The following is an 18,206-nucleotide window of genomic DNA, read 5'->3' as shown; positions in this document are numbered from 1 at the left end:
ATTCCTGTATACAGGAAGCCACCTCACCAGAAAGACTAGCTATAGATTCCTGTATACAGGAAGCCACCTCACCAGAAAGACCAGCTACAGATTCCTGTATACAGGAAGCCAGCTCACCAGAAAGACTAGCTACAGATTCCTGTATACAGGAAGCCAGCTCACCAGGAAGACTAGCTACAGATTCCTGTATACAGGAAGCCACCTCACCAGAAAGACTAGCTACAGATTCCTGTATACAGGAAGCCACCTCACCAGAAAGACAAGCTACAGATTCCTGTATACAGGAAGCCACCTCACCAGAAAGACTAGCTATAGTTTCCTGTATACAGGAAGCCACCTCACCAGAAAGACCAGCTACAGATTCCTGTATACAGGAAGCCAGCTCACCAGAAAGACCAGCTACAGATTCCTGTATACAGGAAGCCACCTCACCAGAGACTAGCTATAGATTCCTGTATACAGGAAGCCACCTCACCAGAAAGACTAGCTTACAGATTCCTGTATACAGGAAGCCAGCTCACCAGAAAGACTAGCTACAGATTCCTGTATACAGGAAGCCACCTCATCAGAAAGACTAGCTACAGATTCCTGTATACAGGAAGCCACCTCACCAGAAAGACTAGCTACAGATTCCTGTATACAGGAAGCCACCTCACCAGAAAGACTAGCTACAGATTCCTGTATACAGGAAGCCACCTCACCAGAAAGACTAGCTTACAGATTCCTGTATACAGGAAGCCACCTCACCAGAAAGACTAGCTACAGATTCCTGTATACAGGAAGCCACCTCACCAGAAAGACTAGCTATAGATTCCTGTATACAGGAAGCCACCTCACCAGAAAGACCAGCTACAGATTCCTGTATACAGGAAGCCAGCTCACCAGAAAGACTAGCTACAGATTCCTGTATACAGGAAGCCAGCTCACCAGGAAGACTAGCTATAGATTCCTGTATACAGGAAGCCAGCTCACCAGAAAGACTACCTACAGATCCCTGTATACAGGAAGCCACCTCACCAGAAAGACTAGCTTACAGATTCCTGTATACAGGAAGCCACCTCACCAGAAAGACTCACTTACAGATTCCTGTATACAGGAAGCCACCTCACCAGAAAGACCAGCTACAGATTCCTGTATACAGGAAGCCACCTCACCAGAAAGACTAGCTACAGATTCCTGTATACAGGAAGCCACCTCACCAGAAAGACTCACTTACAGATTCCTGAATACAGGAAGCCACCTCACCAGAAAGACCAGCTACAGATTCCTGTATACAGGAAGCCACCTCACCAGAAAGACTAGCTACAGATTCCTGTATACAGGAAGCCACCTCACCAGAAAGACTCACTTACAGATTCCTGAATACAGGAAGCCACCTCACCAGAAGGGAAGTTCTCGGTAATAATAGCATCACTTCACTTGCAGACTGTGATTTAAGAAACATGTGACTGAGTGTTGTTATGTTGGATATTCTTACAGCAACACTAATCTCTCCTCCGTTTACAACAGCCAGCATTTGGATTGGGTGACGGTAACAGGAAGGTGGGATTGGGTGACGGTAACAGGAAGGTGGGATTGGGTGACGGTAACAGGAAGGTGGGATTGGGTGACGGTAACAGGAAGGTGTCAGAAGGTGGAATTGGGTGACTGTAACAGGAAGGTGTCAGAAGGTGGGATTGGGCGACGGTAACAGGAAGGTGTCAGAAGGTGGGATTGGGTGACTGTAACAGGAAGGTGTCAGAAGGTGGGATTGGGCGACGGTAACAGGAAGGTGTCAGAAGGTGGGATTGGGCGATGGTAACAGGAAGGTGTCAGAAGGTGACTGCTTATCAACCGTTGGGACCCAAAGTTTACACTGTAACGAGGGTGTTCACAATGGGGTGTAGGATCGGCCTTGGGATGAGAGATGTTTAGCTAACCTGAGCACAGGGAAGATTTATCCACTGATACCGACTGTAGCAGAACATAGGATGTTATTGGAGATGATGGTGGCTAGAATACCAGGTCTGAGTTGGGAGACAGGTAGGGAGCGTCTGAAAAGTTCAGTCCTAGATCTATCAGTGAAACCATGGGAGACAGGTAGGGAGCGTCTGAAAAGTTCAGTCCTAGATCTATCAGTGAAACCATGGGAGACAGGTAGGGAGCGCCTGAAAAGTTCAGTCCTAGATCTATCAGTGAAACCATGGGAGACGGGTAGGGAGCGTCTGAAAGGTTCAGTCCTAGATCTATCAGTGAAACCATGGGAAACGGGTAGGGAGCGTCTGAAAAGTTCAGTCCTAGATCTATCAGTGAACCACAAAGGCAATAGGTGATCAGGAGACAGATTCAATGCAATAGCTATTCTCACAGCAGTGGCTGTAGGGACAGTAACTAAAGGAGCAGAAATAGTGTTGAAGGATACTATAGTAACAGCATGGAACTGGGCTATAGTAACGGCATAGAACCGGGCTATAGTAACTATAGTAACGGCATAGAACCGGGCTATAGTAACAGCAGGGAACTGGGCAATAGTAACTATAGTAACAGTATGGAACTGGGCTATAGTAACAGCATGGAACTGGACTATAGTAACTATAGTAACAGTATGGAACTGGACTATAGTAACTATAGTAACAGTATGGAACTGGACTATAGTAACTATAGTAACAGTATGAAACTGGGCTATAGTAACTATAGTAACAGCATGGAACTGGGCTATAGTAACTATAGTAACAGTATGGAACTGGGCTATAGTAACTATAGTAACAGTATGGAACTGGGCTATAGTAACTATAGTAACAGTATGGAACTGGACTATAGTAACTATAGTAACAGCATGGAACTGGACTATAGTAACTATAGTAACAGCATGGAACTGGACTATAGTAACTATAGTAACAGCATGGAACTGGACTATAGTAACTATAGTAACAGCATGGAACTGGGCTATAGTAACTATAGTAACAGCATGGAACTGGGCTATAGTAACTATAGTAACAGCATGGAACTGGACTATAGTAACAGCATGGAACTGGACTATAGTAACTATAGTAACAGTATGGAACTGGACTATAGTAACAGCATGGAACTGGACTATAGTAACTATAGTAACAGCATGGAACTGGACTATAGTAACAGCATGGAACTGGACTATAGTAACTATAGTAACAGCATGGAACTGGACTATAGTAACTATAGTAACAGTATGGAACTGGACTATAGTAACAGTATAGAACTGGACTATAGTAACTATAGTAACAGTATGGAACTGGACTATAGTAACAGCATGGAACTGGACTATAGTAACTATAGTAACAGCATGGAACTGGACTATAGTAACAGTATGGAACTGGGCTATAGTAACTATAGTAACAGCATGGAACTGGACTATAGTAACAGCATGGAACTGGACTATAGTAACAGCATGGAACTGGACTATAGTAACTATAGTAACAGTATGGAACTGGACTATAGTAACTATAGTAACAGCATGGAACTGGACTATAGTAACTATAGTAACAGCATGGAACTGGACTATAGTAACTATAGTAACAGCATGGAACTGGACTATAGTAACTATAGTAACAGCATGGAACTGGACTATAGTAACTATAGTAACAGCATGGAACTGGGCTATAGTAACTATAGTAACAGCATGGAACTGGACTATAGTAACTATAGTAACAGCATGGAACTGGACTATAGTAACTATAGTAACAGCATGGAACTGGGCTATAGTAACTATAGTAACAGCATGGAACTGGACTATAGTAACTATAGTAACAGCATGGAACTGGACTATAGTAACTATAGTAACAGCATGGAACTGGGCTATAGTAACTATAGTAACAGCATGGAACTGGACTATAGTAACTATAGTAACAGCATGGAACTGGACTATAGTAACTATAGTAACATCATGGAACTGGGCTATAGTAACTATAGTAACAGTATGGCACTGGACTATAGTAACTATAGTAACAGCATGGAACTGGACTATAGTAACTATAGTAACAGCATGGAACTGGGCTATAGTAACTATAGTAACAGCATGGAACTGGGCTATAGTAACTATAGTAACAGTATGGATCTGGGCTATAGTAACTATAGTAACAGTATGGATCTGGGCTATAGTAACTATAGTAACAGCATGGAACTGGGCTATAGTAACTATAGTAACAGTATGGATCTGGGCTATAGTAACTATAGTAACAGTATGGATCTGGGCTATAGTAACTATAGTAACAGTATGGATCTGGGCTATAGTAACTATAGTAACAGCATGGAACTGGGCTATAGTAACTATAGTAACAGTATGGATCTGGGCTATAGTAACTATAGTAACAGTATGGAACTGGGCTATAGTAACTATAGTAACAGCATGGAACTGAGCTATAGTAACTATAGTAACAGTATGGAACTGGACTATAGTAACTATAGTAACAGCATGGAACTGGGCTATAGTAACAGCATGGAACTGGGCTATAGTAACTATAGTAACAGCATGGAACTGAGCTATAGTAACTATAGTAACAGTATGAAACTGGGCTATAGTAACTATAGTAACAGCATGGAACTGGACTATAGTAACTATAGTAACAGCATGGAACTGGGCTATAGTAACAGTATGGAACTGGGCTATAGTAACTATAGTAACAGCATGGAACTGGGCTATAGTAACTATAGTAACAGTATGGATCTGGGCTATAGTAACTATAGTAACAGCATGGAACTGGGCTATAGTAACTATAGTAACAGCATGGATCTGGGCTATAGTAACTATAGTAACAGTATGGAACTGGGCTATAGTAACTATAGTAACAGTATGGAACTGGGCTATAGTAACTATAGTAACAGCATGGAACTGAGCTATAGTAACTATAGTAACAGTATGGAACTGGACTATAGTAACTATAGTAACAGCATGGAACTGGGCTATAGTAACAGCATGGAACTGGGCTATAGTAACTATAGTAACAGCATGGAACTGAGCTATAGTAACTATAGTAACAGTATGAAACTGGGCTATAGTAACTATAGTAACAGCATGGAACTGGACTATAGTAACTATAGTAACAGCATGGAACTGGACTATAGTAACTATAGTAACAGCATGGAACTGGGCTATAGTAACTATAGTAACAGTATGAAACTGGGCTATAGTAACTATAGTAACAGCATGGAACTGGACTATAGTAACTATAGTAACAGCATGGAACTGGGCTATAGTAACTATAGTAACAGTATGGAACTGGGCTATAGTAACTATAGTAACAGCATGGAACTGGGCTATAGTAACTATAGTAACAGCATGGAACTGGGCTATAGTAACAGCAGGGAACTGGACTATAGTAACTATAGTAACAGTATGGAACTGGGCTATAGTAACTATAGTAACAGCATGGAACTGGGCTATAGTAACTATAGTAACAGCATGGAACTGGGCTATAGTAACAGCAGGGAACTGGACTATAGTAACTATAGTAACAGCATGGAACTGGGCTATAGTAACTATAGTAACAGCATGGAACTGGGCTATAGTAACTATAGTAACAGCATGGAACTGGGCTATAGTAACAGCATGGAACTGGACTATAGTAACTATAGTAACAGCATGGAACTGGGCTATAGTAACTATAGTAACAGTATGGAACTGGGCTATAGTAACTATAGTAACAGCATGGAACTGGGCTATAGTAACTATAGTAACATCATGGAACTGGGCTATAGTAACTATAGTAACAGCATGGAACTGGACTATAGTAACTATAGTAACAGCATGGAACTGGGCTATAGTAACTATAGTAACAGCATGGAACTGGGCTATAGTAACAGCATGGAACTGGGCTATAGTAACAGCATGGAACTGGGCTATAGTAACTATAGTAACAGCATGGAACTGAGCTATAGTAACTATAGTAACAGCATGGAACTGGACTATAGTAACTGAAGGAGCAGCAGTAGTAGTGGTGAGTATGAGTGAGCATAGTGTGATTTATAGCTCAGAGGCCATACGTCTCGGAGGTGGAAACATACAAATCGACGTTTTGTTTTCTGCTCATTTAGAAGTATTGTAAGAGTTGGCTCTGCCTAGTAGGAGGTTATAAATATATGTGTTTGTGTAATCATGCTTTTAGCAGCTGTATGACCCAGTGGGTGAATTAACTTGGTATGAGCTTTTCCTGGTCGTCCGTTAGTTTTTCCACTCGGTTTGTCAGAACCTAACTGATGGTACGAGGTAGACGGCAAAACCAGATGTGATTGATTTCAACGGTAAATGGCGTTGAGGCGCGACGGTAAATGCCATCAGCCGCTACGGTAGACGGGACTTGCCACCAGAGTTAAAAATATTTAAACTTTTGCCATCTGTCGCAGTGTTGTTTTCTACCGGATGTTGATATGCACTGTTTAGTGAAATCACCATAGCAACGCGTACCGTTGTGCTGCCTTGCTTTTGCAGCCACCCTCTGTCACGTCCTGACCAGTATAAGGGGTTATTTGTTATTGTAGTTTGGTCAGGACGTGGCAGGGGGGTGTTTGTTTAGTGTGTTTCAGTTTTTTGGGGGACAATGTTCTATGTTAGTATATTTCTATGTCTGTCTATTTAGTCTATTTCTATGTTCAGGGTTTTTTAGTTTGGCCTTCAATTAGAAGCAGCTGTTCTTCGTTGCTGTTAATTGGAGGCCATATTTAAGTAAAAGGTTTTTTTGTCACTGTGTTGGTGGGTAGTTGTTCCGTGTATAGCGTGTTGCCTTACAGGACTGTCTTCGACGGTGTTTATTTTGTTCCGTCTTCTCAATAGAAGATGAGTATTCACATTCCCGCTGCTGATCCATACGACGAACGTTACACCCTCTTCCTTGCTTTCTTGTCCCGCTATGCCGACTGGTACGACAGATTTTTATGTCCCTCGTCTAAAACGCGGCATCAGTCTCGAGAAAACACAAGTATTTCAGTATAAAAGTTTGAAAATGTTTAACCAACTGTACGAAAAACGGTGTAATTGTTTCTTCGAGTCGGGTGGTCTAACAAATATGTTTCTCTTGCTTTACGGTGTTATTGATGATGACATCTGTTGTACCTGCAGGGCCTACGTTTGCAGCAGCCGTGTGTGTGTCAGGCAGGAAACAGGGCAGCGTGGTGGTGTACAGAGCAGGACAGTACCCTCTCCAGCCCCTGGGGCCTGTCACGTTCCTCTGGAGACCCAGAGCACAGGGCCGGGGTCAGGAGGACCAAGGCTCCCAGGGATCAACACACAGACAGCTGTGGATCTGGGCTCATCCCACCATGAAAACGGTCAGAGGGACTAATATGCAGAATCGATCAGTAGTAGAAGTATTGAACAACCATTTAACTATTCATTGATGGTGTAATGTCTTTATTGTTGTTTATAATCTGGTCCAATCAGATGTCCCCTTTGGGATCGGTAAAGTACTATCCAATCGGATGTCCCCTTTGAGATCGGTAAAGTACTATCCAATCAGATGTCCCCTTTGGGATCGGTAAAGTACTATCCAATCGGATGTCCCCTTTGGGATCGGTAAAGTGCTATCCAATCAGATGTCCCCTTTGTGATCGGTAAAAGTACTATCCAATCAGATGTCCCCTTTGGGATTGGTAAAGTACTGCTGTGTGATGACTGTTCTGACTGTGCTCTGTGTCGTGGCTGTGCTCTGTGTCGTGGCTGTGCTCTGTGTCGTGGCTGTGCTCTGTGTCGTGACTGTGCTCTGTGTCGTGGCTGTGCTCTGTGTCGTGGCTGTGCTCTGTGTCGTGGCTGTGCTCTGTGTCGTGACTGTGCTCTGTGTCGTGGCTGTGCTCTGTGTCGTGGCTGTGCTCTGTGTCGTGGCTGTGCTCTGTGTCGTGACTGTGCTCTGTGTCGTGGCTGTGCTCTGTGTCGTGTCTGTGCTCGGTGTCAGGACCTCCTCCCAGAGCTGCAGGCTGTCTGTCAGTGTTCTGAGGCTGTACTTCCACCTGGTCCGGTGGAGCACCCGGTCCCACAGCCAGCCCCTACCCCCACCTTGGGCCCTGGTCCTGGGGCTTGTCCTGAGGCGGTGCAGGCCTCGGGTTCTGGTTCTAAGAGGAAGTGGTCCTCCAGGGAGCCTGAGGCTGCAGGACCACCAGCCAAGAAGCTCCTGGGATACAGTACCATCTCTTCTACCACACCCGTCACCTGGAGGTCCAGTACCACTGGCATAGTCATCAGGTTGGTTCTGACTGCTTCCACTGGTATAGTCCATCGGGTTGGTTCTGACTGCTTCCACTGGTATAGTCCATCGGGTTGGTTCTGACTGCTTCCACTGGTATAGTCCATCGGGTTGGTTCTGACTGCTTCCACTGGTATAGTCCATCGGGTTGGTTCTGACTGCTTCCACTGGTATAGTCCATCGGGTTGGTTCTGACTGCTTCCACTGGTATAGTCCATCGGGTTGGTTCTGACTGCTTCCACTGGTATAGTCCATCAGGTTGGTTCTGACTGCTTCAGGTTGGTTCTGACTGCTTCCACTGGTATAGTCCATCAGGTTGGTTCTGACTGCTTCCACTGGTATAGTCCATCAGGTTGGTTCTGACTGCTTCCACTGGTATAGTCCATCAGGTTGGTTCTGACTGCTTCCACTGGTATAGTCCATCAGGTTGGTTCTGACTGCTTCCACTGGTATAGTCCATCAGGTTGGTTCTGACTGCTTCCACTGGTATAGTCCATCAGGTTGGTTCTGACTGGTATAGTCCATCAGGTTGGTTCTGACTGCTTCCACTGGTATAGTCCATCGGGTTGGTTCTGACTGCTTCCACTGGTATAGTCCATCAGGTTGGTTCTGACTGCTTCCACTGGTATAGTCCATCGGGTTGGTTCTGACTGCTTCCACTGGTATAGTCCATCGGGTTGGTTCTGACTGCTTCTACTGGTATAGTCCATCAGATTGGTTCTGACTGGTATAGTCCATCGGGTTGGTTCTGACTGCTTCCAGAGTCTCTCCAAGCTCTACGTTCATGTACCTGTTAGTTGTGTCTGGAGGTTGGCACCTTGATGCTGTTAAGACTTCCTGAATGTTAAAACATCACGTTTTGATTTTGTCATATTTATAGTTTTCTGTCAATTTTATAAACCCCTCCCTTTTATAAACCCCTCCCTTTTATAAACCCCTCCCTTTTATAAACCCCTCCCTTTATAAACCCCTCCCTTTATAAACCCCTCCCTTTTATAAACCCCTCCCTTTTATAAACCCCTCCCTTTTATAAACCCCTCCCTTTTATAAACCCCTCCCTTTTATAAACCCCTCCCTTTTATAAACCCCTCCCTTTATAAACCCCTCCCTTTGTTCTCAACCATGTGGACTTCCTGAATGTTGTTGTTTACTGTTGTTTTGCAGTGACCTCACCATGGAGATGGTGCGCTATCGTCTGATTGGACCTCTATCACATTCCGTTCTGACCGAAGCCCTGGCTCCTGCAACACACTGTGATGTAAGAACCTGGGATGATTTATCTAGAGACCCAGCTAATCTCCTGGGATGATTTATCTAGAGACCAGCTAATCACCTGGGATGATTAACCTGGAGACCCAGCTAATCACCTGGGATGATTTATCTAGAGACCAGCTAATCTCCTGGGATGATTTATCTGGAGACCCAGCTAATCACCTGGGATGATTTATCTGGAGACCCAGCTAATCACCTGGGATGATTTATCTGGAGACCCAGCTAATCACCTGGGATGATTTATCTGGAGACCAGCTAATCACCTGGGATGATTTATCTGGAGACCAGCTAATCACCTGGGATGATTTATCTGGAGACCAGCTAATCACCTGGGATGATTTATCTGGAGACCAGCTAATCACCTGGGATGATTTATCTGGAGACCAGCTAATCACCTGGGATGATTTATCTGGAGACCAGCTAATCACCTGGGATGATTTATCTGGAGACCCAGCTAATCACCTGGGATGATTTATCTAGAGACCCACCTGGGATGATTTATCTAGAGACCAGCTAATCACCTGGGATGATTTATCTGGAGACCAGCTAATCACCTGGGATGATTTATCTAGAGACTTTAACCTGTATGTACCAGTGTAAGGTGTTAGGTGTTTTATCTAGAGACTATATCCTGTATGTTCCAGTGTAAGGTGTTAGGTGTTTTATCTAGAGACTATAACCTGTATGTTCCAGTGTAAGGTGTTTTACCTGGAGACTATATCCTGTATGTACCAGTGTAAGGTGTTTTACCTGGAGACTATATCCTGTATGTACCAGTGTAAGGTGTTTTACCTGGAGACTATATCCTGTATGTACCAGTGTAAGGTGTTAGGTGTTTTATCTAGAGACTATATCCTGTATGTACCAGTGTAAGGTGTTTTACCTGGAGACTATATCCTGTATGTACCAGTGTAAGGTGTTTTACCTGGAGACTATATCCTGTATGTACCAGTGTAAGGTGTTAGGTGTTTTATCTAGAGACTATATCCTGTATGTTTCAGTGTAAGGTGTTTTACCTGGAGACTATATCCTGTATGTTTCAGTGTAAGGTGTTAGGTGTTTTATCTTTATTTCAGGCTACAGGTAAATCCAGACCATCTCCCTTCTGGTGGCCAGATCACTGCAGAGACGACTGTAACATGTCTCTTCATCAACAACAAGCTGGTGTCTTCAACATGCTCAAAGGTGGGTTCCTCACAACTACATTCCTCATCCATTACCTACATTCATGTAACGGTTGTCTGTGGAAGGAGTAGACCAAAGCGCAGCTTGGTACGTGTTCATGATGTTTTTTATTACTTGAACACTGAAACCAAAAAAACTAAGTGGAACAAAACGCAACAGTTCTGTCAGGTGAACACACCAAACTGAAAACAACTACCCACCCCAACCCTGTGGGAAAAGGCTTCCTAAGTATGGTTCCCAATCAGAGACAACGATAGACAGCTGTCCCTGATTGAGAACCATACCCGGCCAAAACAAAGAAATACCAAAACATAGAAAAAAGGACATAGAATGCCCACCCTAGTCACACCCTGGCCTAACCAACATAGAGAATAAAACCCTCTCTATGGCCAGGTCATTAATTAGCCCTGTTCCTAGAGAGATACAGTTGTGAAGTCGGGAAGTTAATGACTCCAACTTAGGTTGGAGTCATTAAAACCCGTTTTTCAACCACTCCACAAATTTCTTGTTACCAAACTATAGTTTTGGCAAGTCGGTTAGGACATCTACTTTGTGCATGACACAAGTCATTTTTCCAACAATTTTTACAGGCAGATTATTTGACTTATAATTCACTGTATCACAATTCCAGTGGGTCAGAAGTTTACATACACTAAGTTGACTGTGTCTTTAAACAGCTTGGAAAATTCCAGAAAATTATGTCATGGCTTTAGAAGCTTCTGATAGGCTAATTGACATCATTCGTGTCAATTGGAGGTGTACCTGTGGATGTATTTCAAGGCCTACCTTCAAACTCAGTGCCTCTTTGCTTGACATCTCCTCCCCTCCAAAGCGTACCTCATGTCTCTCCTCACTCCAAAGCGTACCTCATGTCTCTCCTCCCCTCCAAAGCGTACCTCATGTCTCTCCTCCTCTCCAAAGCGTACCTCATGTCCTGTCCTGTCTCTCCTCCTCTCCAAAGCGTACCTCATGTCCTGTCCTGTCTCTCCTCCCCTCCAAAGCGTACCTCATGTCCTGTCCTGTCTCTCCTCCTCTCCAAAGCGTACCTCATGTCCTGTCCTGTCTCTCCTCCCCTCCAAAGCGTACCTCATGTCCTGTCCTGTCTCTCCTCCTCTCCAAAGTGTACCTCATGTCCTGTCCTGTCTCTCCTCCTCTCCAAAGCGTACCTCATGTCTGTCCTGTCTCTCCTCCTCTCCAAAGCGTACCTCATGTCCTGTCCTGTCTCTCCTCCCCTCCAAAGCGTACCTCATGTCCTGTCCTGTCTCTCCTCCTCTCCAAAGCGTACCTCATGTCCTGTCCTGTCTCTCCTCCCCTCAGGTGTGTACTCCACAGCGGAGGTCCCAGCCGGCTCAGTTCTGGGTCTGACGGTGGATGACCCCAGGTTGACCTTACCAAACAAGAGAAGCAAGGCCGTGTCCGACGTCAGGAAGGCACAAGGTAACCTCTGAGCCGGTAGCCACGGTAACCTCTGAGCCGGTAGCCACGGTAACCTCTGAGCCGGTAGCCACGGTAACCTCTGAGCCGGTAGCCACGGTAACCTCTGAGCCGGTAGCCACGGTAACCTCTGAGGCGGTAGCCACGGTAACCTCTGAGCCAGGAGACGGGGTGGGGTGGTTCAGACAGGTCCGATTTATAGTTTACATTACGTCATTATTCTCCTTTAGGGTGATTCTACCTGGGCCATGCTCAGAACACAACCTTTTCAATCAGAGTGAAACTGTGAGGTAGCCTACTAGCTGATATTTAATAAGAACGCATGCAAGAAAGTGTGATAGATTGTTCCCAGCTGAACAGGACCCTGTGTTTTGTGAACGTGATGGTAATAGGGTCCTGAGGCTTTGTGGGTAGGGAGGTTCTGTGGGTCATTCTCTGCTCTTCTCTGGTCCTGGTATTTCTCTGGTCCTGTCTGAGGCTGGTTGTGGTATTTCTCTGGTCCTGTCTGAGGCTGGTTGTGGTATTTCTCCGGTCCTGTCTGAGGCTGGTTGTGGTATTTCTCTGGTCCTGTCTGAGGCTGGTTGTGGTATTTCTCCGGTCCTGTCTGAGGCTGGTTGTGGTATTTCTCCGGTCCTGTCTGAGGCTGGTTGTGGTATTTCTCTGGTCCTGTCTGAGGCTGGTTGTGGTATTTCTCTGGTCCTGTCTGAGGCTGGTTGTGGTATTTCTCTGGTCCTGTCTGAGGCTGGTTGTGGTATTTCTCCGGTCCTGTCTGAGGCTGGTTGTGGTATTTCTCCGGTCCTGTCTGAGGCTGGTTGTGGTATTTCTCTGGTCCTGTCTGAGGCTGGTTGTGGTATTTCTCTGGTCCTGTCTGAGGCTGGTTGTGGTATTTCTCCGGTCCTGTCTGAGGCTGGTTGTGGTATTTCTCCGGTCCTGTCTGAGGCTGGTTGTGGTATTTCTCCGGTCCTGTCTGAGGCTGGTTGTGGTATTTCTCCGGTCCTGTCTGAGGCTGGTTGTGGTATTTCTCCGGTCCTGTCTGAGGCTGGTTGTGGTATTTCTCCGGTCCTGTCTGAGGCTGGTTGTGGTATTTCTCTGGTCCTGTCTGAGGCTGGTTGTGGTATTTCTCTGGTCCTGTCTGAGGCTGGTTGTGGTATTTCTCCGGTCCTGTCTGAGGCTGGTTGTGGTATTTCTCTGGTCCTGTCTGAGGCTGGTTGTGGTATTTCTCTGGTCCTGTCTGAGGCTGGTTGTGGTATTTCTCTGGTCCTGTCTGAGGCTGGTTGTGGTATTTCTCTGGTCCTGTCTGAGGCTGGTTGTGGTACTTCTCTGGTCCTGTCTGAGGCTGGTTGTGGTATTTCTCCGGTCCTGTGCTCCTGGGGAGCTTCTGCTCGTCCATGCAGATGTCCCAGGTTCGAATCCTGGCAGGGCCCTGTACTCAGACCACGCCCTCAGAGGTTCACACCCACTTCCTTATTTACCTTTTAGTACCTGGCTGGGTGTTGCATCACCCACTTCCTTATTTAATGGATGTACAGTGGGTGAAAAAAGTATTTGATCCCCTGCTGATTTTGTACGTTTGCCCACTTACAAAGAAATGATCAGTCAATAATTTTAATGGTAGGTTTATTTGAACAGTGAGAGACAGAAAAACAACAAAAAAATCCAGAAAAACGCATGTCAAAAATGTTATAAAATGATTTGCATTTTAATGAGGGAAATAAGTATTTGACCCCTCTGCAAAACATGGCTTAGTACTTGGTGGCAAAACCCTTGCTGGCAATCAGAGGTCAGACGTTTCTTGTAGTTGGTCACCAGGTTTGCACACATCTCAGGAGGGATTTTGTCCCACTCCTCTTTGCAGATCTTCTCCAAGTCATTAAGGTTTCGAGGCTGACGTTTGGCAACTCGAACCTTCAGCTCCCTCCACAGATTTTCTATGGGATTAAGGTCTGGAGACTGGCTAGGCCACTCCAGGACCTTAATGTGCTTCTTCTTGAGCCACTCCTTTGTTGCCTTGGCCGTGTGTTTTGGGTCATTGTCATGCTGGAATACCCATCCACGACCCATTTTCAATGCCCTGGCTTGAGGGAAGGAGGTTTTCACCCAAGATTTGATGGTACATGGCCCCGTCCATCGTCCCTTTGATGCGGTGAAGTTGTCATGTCCCCTTAGCAGAAAAACACCCCCAAAGCATAATGTTTCCACCTCCATGTCTGACGGTGGGGATGGTGTTCTTGGGGTCATAGGCAGCATTCCTCCTCCACCAAACACGGCGAGTTGAGTTGATGTCAAAGAGCTCCATTTTGGTCTCATCTGACCACAACACTTTCACCAGTTGTCCTCTGAGTCATTCAGATGTTCATTGGCAGACTTCAGACGGGCCTGTATATGTATTCTTGAGCAGGGGGACCTTGCGGGCGCTGCAGGATTTCAGTCCCTCACGGCGTAGTGTGTTACCAATTGTTTTCTTGGTGACTATGGTCCCAGCTGCCTTGAGATCATTGACAAGATCCTCCCGTGTAGTTCTGGGCTGATTCCTCACCGTTCTCATGATCATTGCAACCCCACGAGGTGAGATCTTGCATGGAGCCCCAGGCCGAGGGATATTGACAGTTCTTTTGTGTTTCTTCCATTTGCGAATAATCGCACCGAATGTTGTCACCTTCTCACCAAGCTGCTTGGCGATGGTCTTGTAGCCCATTCCAGCCTTGTGTAGGTCTACAATCTTGTCCCTGACATCCTTGGAGAGCTCTTTGGTCTTGGCCATGGTGGAGAGTTTGGAATCTGATTGATTGCTTCTGTGGACAGGTGTCTTTTATACAGGTAACAAGCTGAGATTAGGAGCACTCCCTTTAAGAGTGTGCTCCTAATCTCAGCTCGTTACCTGTATAAAAGACACCTGGGAGCCAGAAATCTTTCTGATTTGAGAGGGGGTCAAATACTTATTTCCCTCATTAAAATGCAAATCAATTTATAACATTTTTGACATGTGTTTTCCTTGATATTTTTGTTGTTATTCTGTCTCTCACTGTTCAAATAAACCTACCATTAAAATTATAGACTGATCCTTTCATTGTCAGTGGGCAAACGAACAAAATCAGCAGGGGATCAAATACCCCCCCCCCCCCCACTGTAGGCCTATAGAGCTACTAGGTGAAGCTGTACATGTTGCCAACTAGTTGTGTGCCTCCTCTGGCCTACTCAACTCAGTTCGGTGACTCTCCTGAGTACCTGGTCATACGGCAGTATGCCCTCTGCCATGTTGTTTCAGGAGTGAACGAGGAGAGGATGAGGAAGAGGAGGGAACTGATGTTGAAGGGGATCCCTGAACCCCTCAGCCAGAGTTCCCTGTGGGACCGGTCTGTCCGCGACAACGTCACACACAACAAGATGACAGACCAGGTACTGAACCATAGCACCATGTCTGTCAATATATCATTTACTAAATGTATGTCCCCCTCAGTTCACTGCCAGGTTCTGGAACATTCTCTATAGACAACAGTTCACTGTCAGGTTCTGGAACATTCTCTATAGACAACAGTTCACTGTCAGGTTCTAGAACATTCTCTATAGACAACAGTTCACTGTCAGGTTCTGGAACATTCTCTATAGACAACAGTTCACTGTCAGGTTCTGGAACATTCTCTATAGACAACAGTTCACTGTCAGGTTCTGGAACATTCTCTATAGACAACAGTTCACTGTCAGGTTCTGGAACATTCTCTATAGACAACAGTTCACTGACAGGTTCTAGAACATTCTCTATAGACAACAGTTCACTGACAGGTTCTGGAACATTCTCTATAGACAACAGTTCACTGACAGGTTCTGGAACATTCTCCCAGGTTTACCACGTGGTAGTTCAACGCAGCATATCATGGCCTGACATAATCCATTTTACCAACATCATACCATGTCTAAGAAACATTTTTCTATTGACATTTTGTGAAATTGTATCACACCTGTGGTGATTTATTTTCATACGGTCTAACTCGCATAAAAACAAATCTTATATCAGTCTTCTCTCTGTCTGCAGGAAGTCAACAGACTGCGTAATGATGTTCTGGTCCCAGGCTCCAGACTACCCACCCCTCTGCAGGGTAGAGTACCCGTCCTACTGGTGCAGCAGTCTGGGAAGAGCCAGGGAACTGAGATGGGGTCCTGGGGGACGGGCTGGGACCTGCTGCTACCCAAAGCCTGGGGTATGGCCTTCTGGGTCCCTCTGGTATGGACTACACGTTCCCTATATAGTGCACTACTTTAGACCAGGACCCACCCTATTCCCTATATAGTGCACTACTTTAGACCAGGACCCACCCTATTCCCTATATAGTGCACTACTACAGACCAGGACCCACCCTATTCCCTATATAGTGCACTACTACAGACCAGGACCCACCCTATTCCCTATATAGTGCACTACTACAGACCAGGACCCACCCTATTCCCTATATAGTGCACTACTTTAGACCAAAAGCCATAGAATATGTGGTTATAGTGCTTTTTGAGGAGCCCCTTTAAGTAGACTAATTACTAATTACCTAATTAATTACTAATTACTACAAACATGTCTGATCGACCTCCTCTCCAGGTAGGTAGAGGACTGGTAATTAAGGTAGTACCCCTCCCCTCTCCTCTCCAGGTAGGTAGAGGACTGGTAATTAAGGTAGTACCCCTCTCCTCTCCTCTCCAGGTAGGTAGAGGACTGGTAATTAAGGTAGTACCCCTCTCCTCTCCAGGTAGGTAGAGGACTGGTAATTAAGGTAGTACCCCTCTCCTCTCCTCTCCAGGTAGGTAGAGGACTGGTAATTAAGGTAGTAACCCTCTCCTCTCCAGGTAGGTAGAGGACTGGTAATTAAGGTAGTACCCCTCTCCTCTCCTCTCCAGGTAGGTAGAGGACTGGTAATGAAGGTAGTAACCCTCTCCAGGTAGGTAGAGGACTGGTAATTAAGGTAGTAACCCTCTCCAGGTAGGTAGAGGACTGGTAATTAAGGTAGTAACCCTCCCCTCTCCTCTCCAGGTAGGTAGAGGACTGGTAATTAAGGTAGTACCCCTCCCCTCTCCAGGTAGGTAGAGGACTGGTAATTAAGGTAGTACCCCTCTCCAGGTAGGTAGAGGACTGGTAATTAAGGTAGTACCCCTCTCCTCTCCAGGTAGGTAGAGGACTGGTAATTAAGGTAGTAACCCTCCCCTCTCCTCTCCAGGTAGGTAGAGGACTGGTAATTAAGGTAGTACCCCTCTCCTCTCCTCTCCAGGTAGGTAGAGGACTGGTAATTAAGGTAGTACCCCTCTCCTCTCCAGGTAGGTAGAGAACTGGTAATTAAGGTAGTACCCCTCCCCTCTCCAGGTAGGTAGAGGACTGGTAATTAAGGTAGTAACCCTCTCCTCTCCAGGTAGGTAGAGGACTGGTAATTAAGGTAGTACCCCTCTCCTCTCCAGGTAGGTAGAGGACTGGTAATTAAGGTAGTACCCCTCTCCAGGTAGGTAGAGGACTGGTAATTAAGGTAGTACCCCTCTCCAGGTAGGTAGATGACTGGTAATTAAGGTAGTACCCCTCTCCTCTCTTTCAGGTTTATAGAGGAGTACGTATCGGAGGGCTGAGGATGAGTCTGAAACATGCCCAGAATAAAGGAGAGCCTCATTTTCCCCACGACTACCCAGACTGCCCTGCTGGAGCACGCTTCCAGGAAGAGCAGGAGGCTGAGCTGCTGGCCAAGTTCAGGAGGTGAGGAGAGGGTCGGTATCACCTGAGGTAACTCCAGGTGTGTTGAGGAGAGGGTCGGTATCACCCGATGTAACTCCAGGTGTGTTGAGGAGAGGGTCGGTATCACCCGATGTAACTCCAGGTGTGTCGAGGAGAGGGTCGGTATCACCTGATGTAACTCCAGGTGTGTCGAGGAGAGGGTCGGTATCACCTGAGGTAACTCCAGGTGTGTCGAGGAGAGGGTCGGTATCACCTGAGGTAACTCCAGGTGTGTTGAGGAGAGGGTCGGCATCACCTGAGGTAACTCCAGGTGTGTCGAGGAGAGGGTCGGTATCACCTGATGTAACTCCAGGTGTGTTGAGGAGAGGGTCGGTATCACCTGAGGTAACTCCAGGTGTGTTGAGGAGAGGGTCGGTATCACCTGATGTAACTCC

At 45.8% G+C, this 18,206-nt stretch overlaps 1 protein-coding gene across 6 annotated transcripts in view; it reads left to right on the top strand.

Annotated features, from left to right (window-relative positions):
* LOC115187944 (ribonucleases P/MRP protein subunit POP1-like) overlaps positions 1–18,206 on the top strand; it is a 34,146-nt gene that overhangs the window by 9,113 nt on the left and 6,827 nt on the right. For all 6 annotated transcript variants that reach the window (XM_029747026.1, XM_029747024.1, XM_029747025.1 and 3 more), the window contains 8 exons: positions 7,067–7,275; positions 7,896–8,182; positions 9,348–9,441; positions 10,532–10,640; positions 11,958–12,077; positions 15,340–15,470; positions 16,105–16,293; positions 17,639–17,793. In XM_029747026.1, coding sequence (XP_029602886.1) covers positions 7,067–7,275; positions 7,896–8,182; positions 9,348–9,441; positions 10,532–10,640; positions 11,958–12,077; positions 15,340–15,470; positions 16,105–16,293; positions 17,639–17,793 — 1,294 coding nt within the window. The remainder of the gene's footprint in view (positions 1–7,066; positions 7,276–7,895; positions 8,183–9,347; positions 9,442–10,531; positions 10,641–11,957; positions 12,078–15,339; positions 15,471–16,104; positions 16,294–17,638; positions 17,794–18,206) is intronic.

Source organism: Salmo trutta, unplaced genomic scaffold, assembly GCF_901001165.1.
Source record: "Salmo trutta unplaced genomic scaffold, fSalTru1.1, whole genome shotgun sequence".
Taxonomy (NCBI): Eukaryota; Metazoa; Chordata; class Actinopteri; order Salmoniformes; family Salmonidae; genus Salmo; species Salmo trutta.
This window is presented reverse-complemented; position numbering and strand designations above follow the sequence as displayed.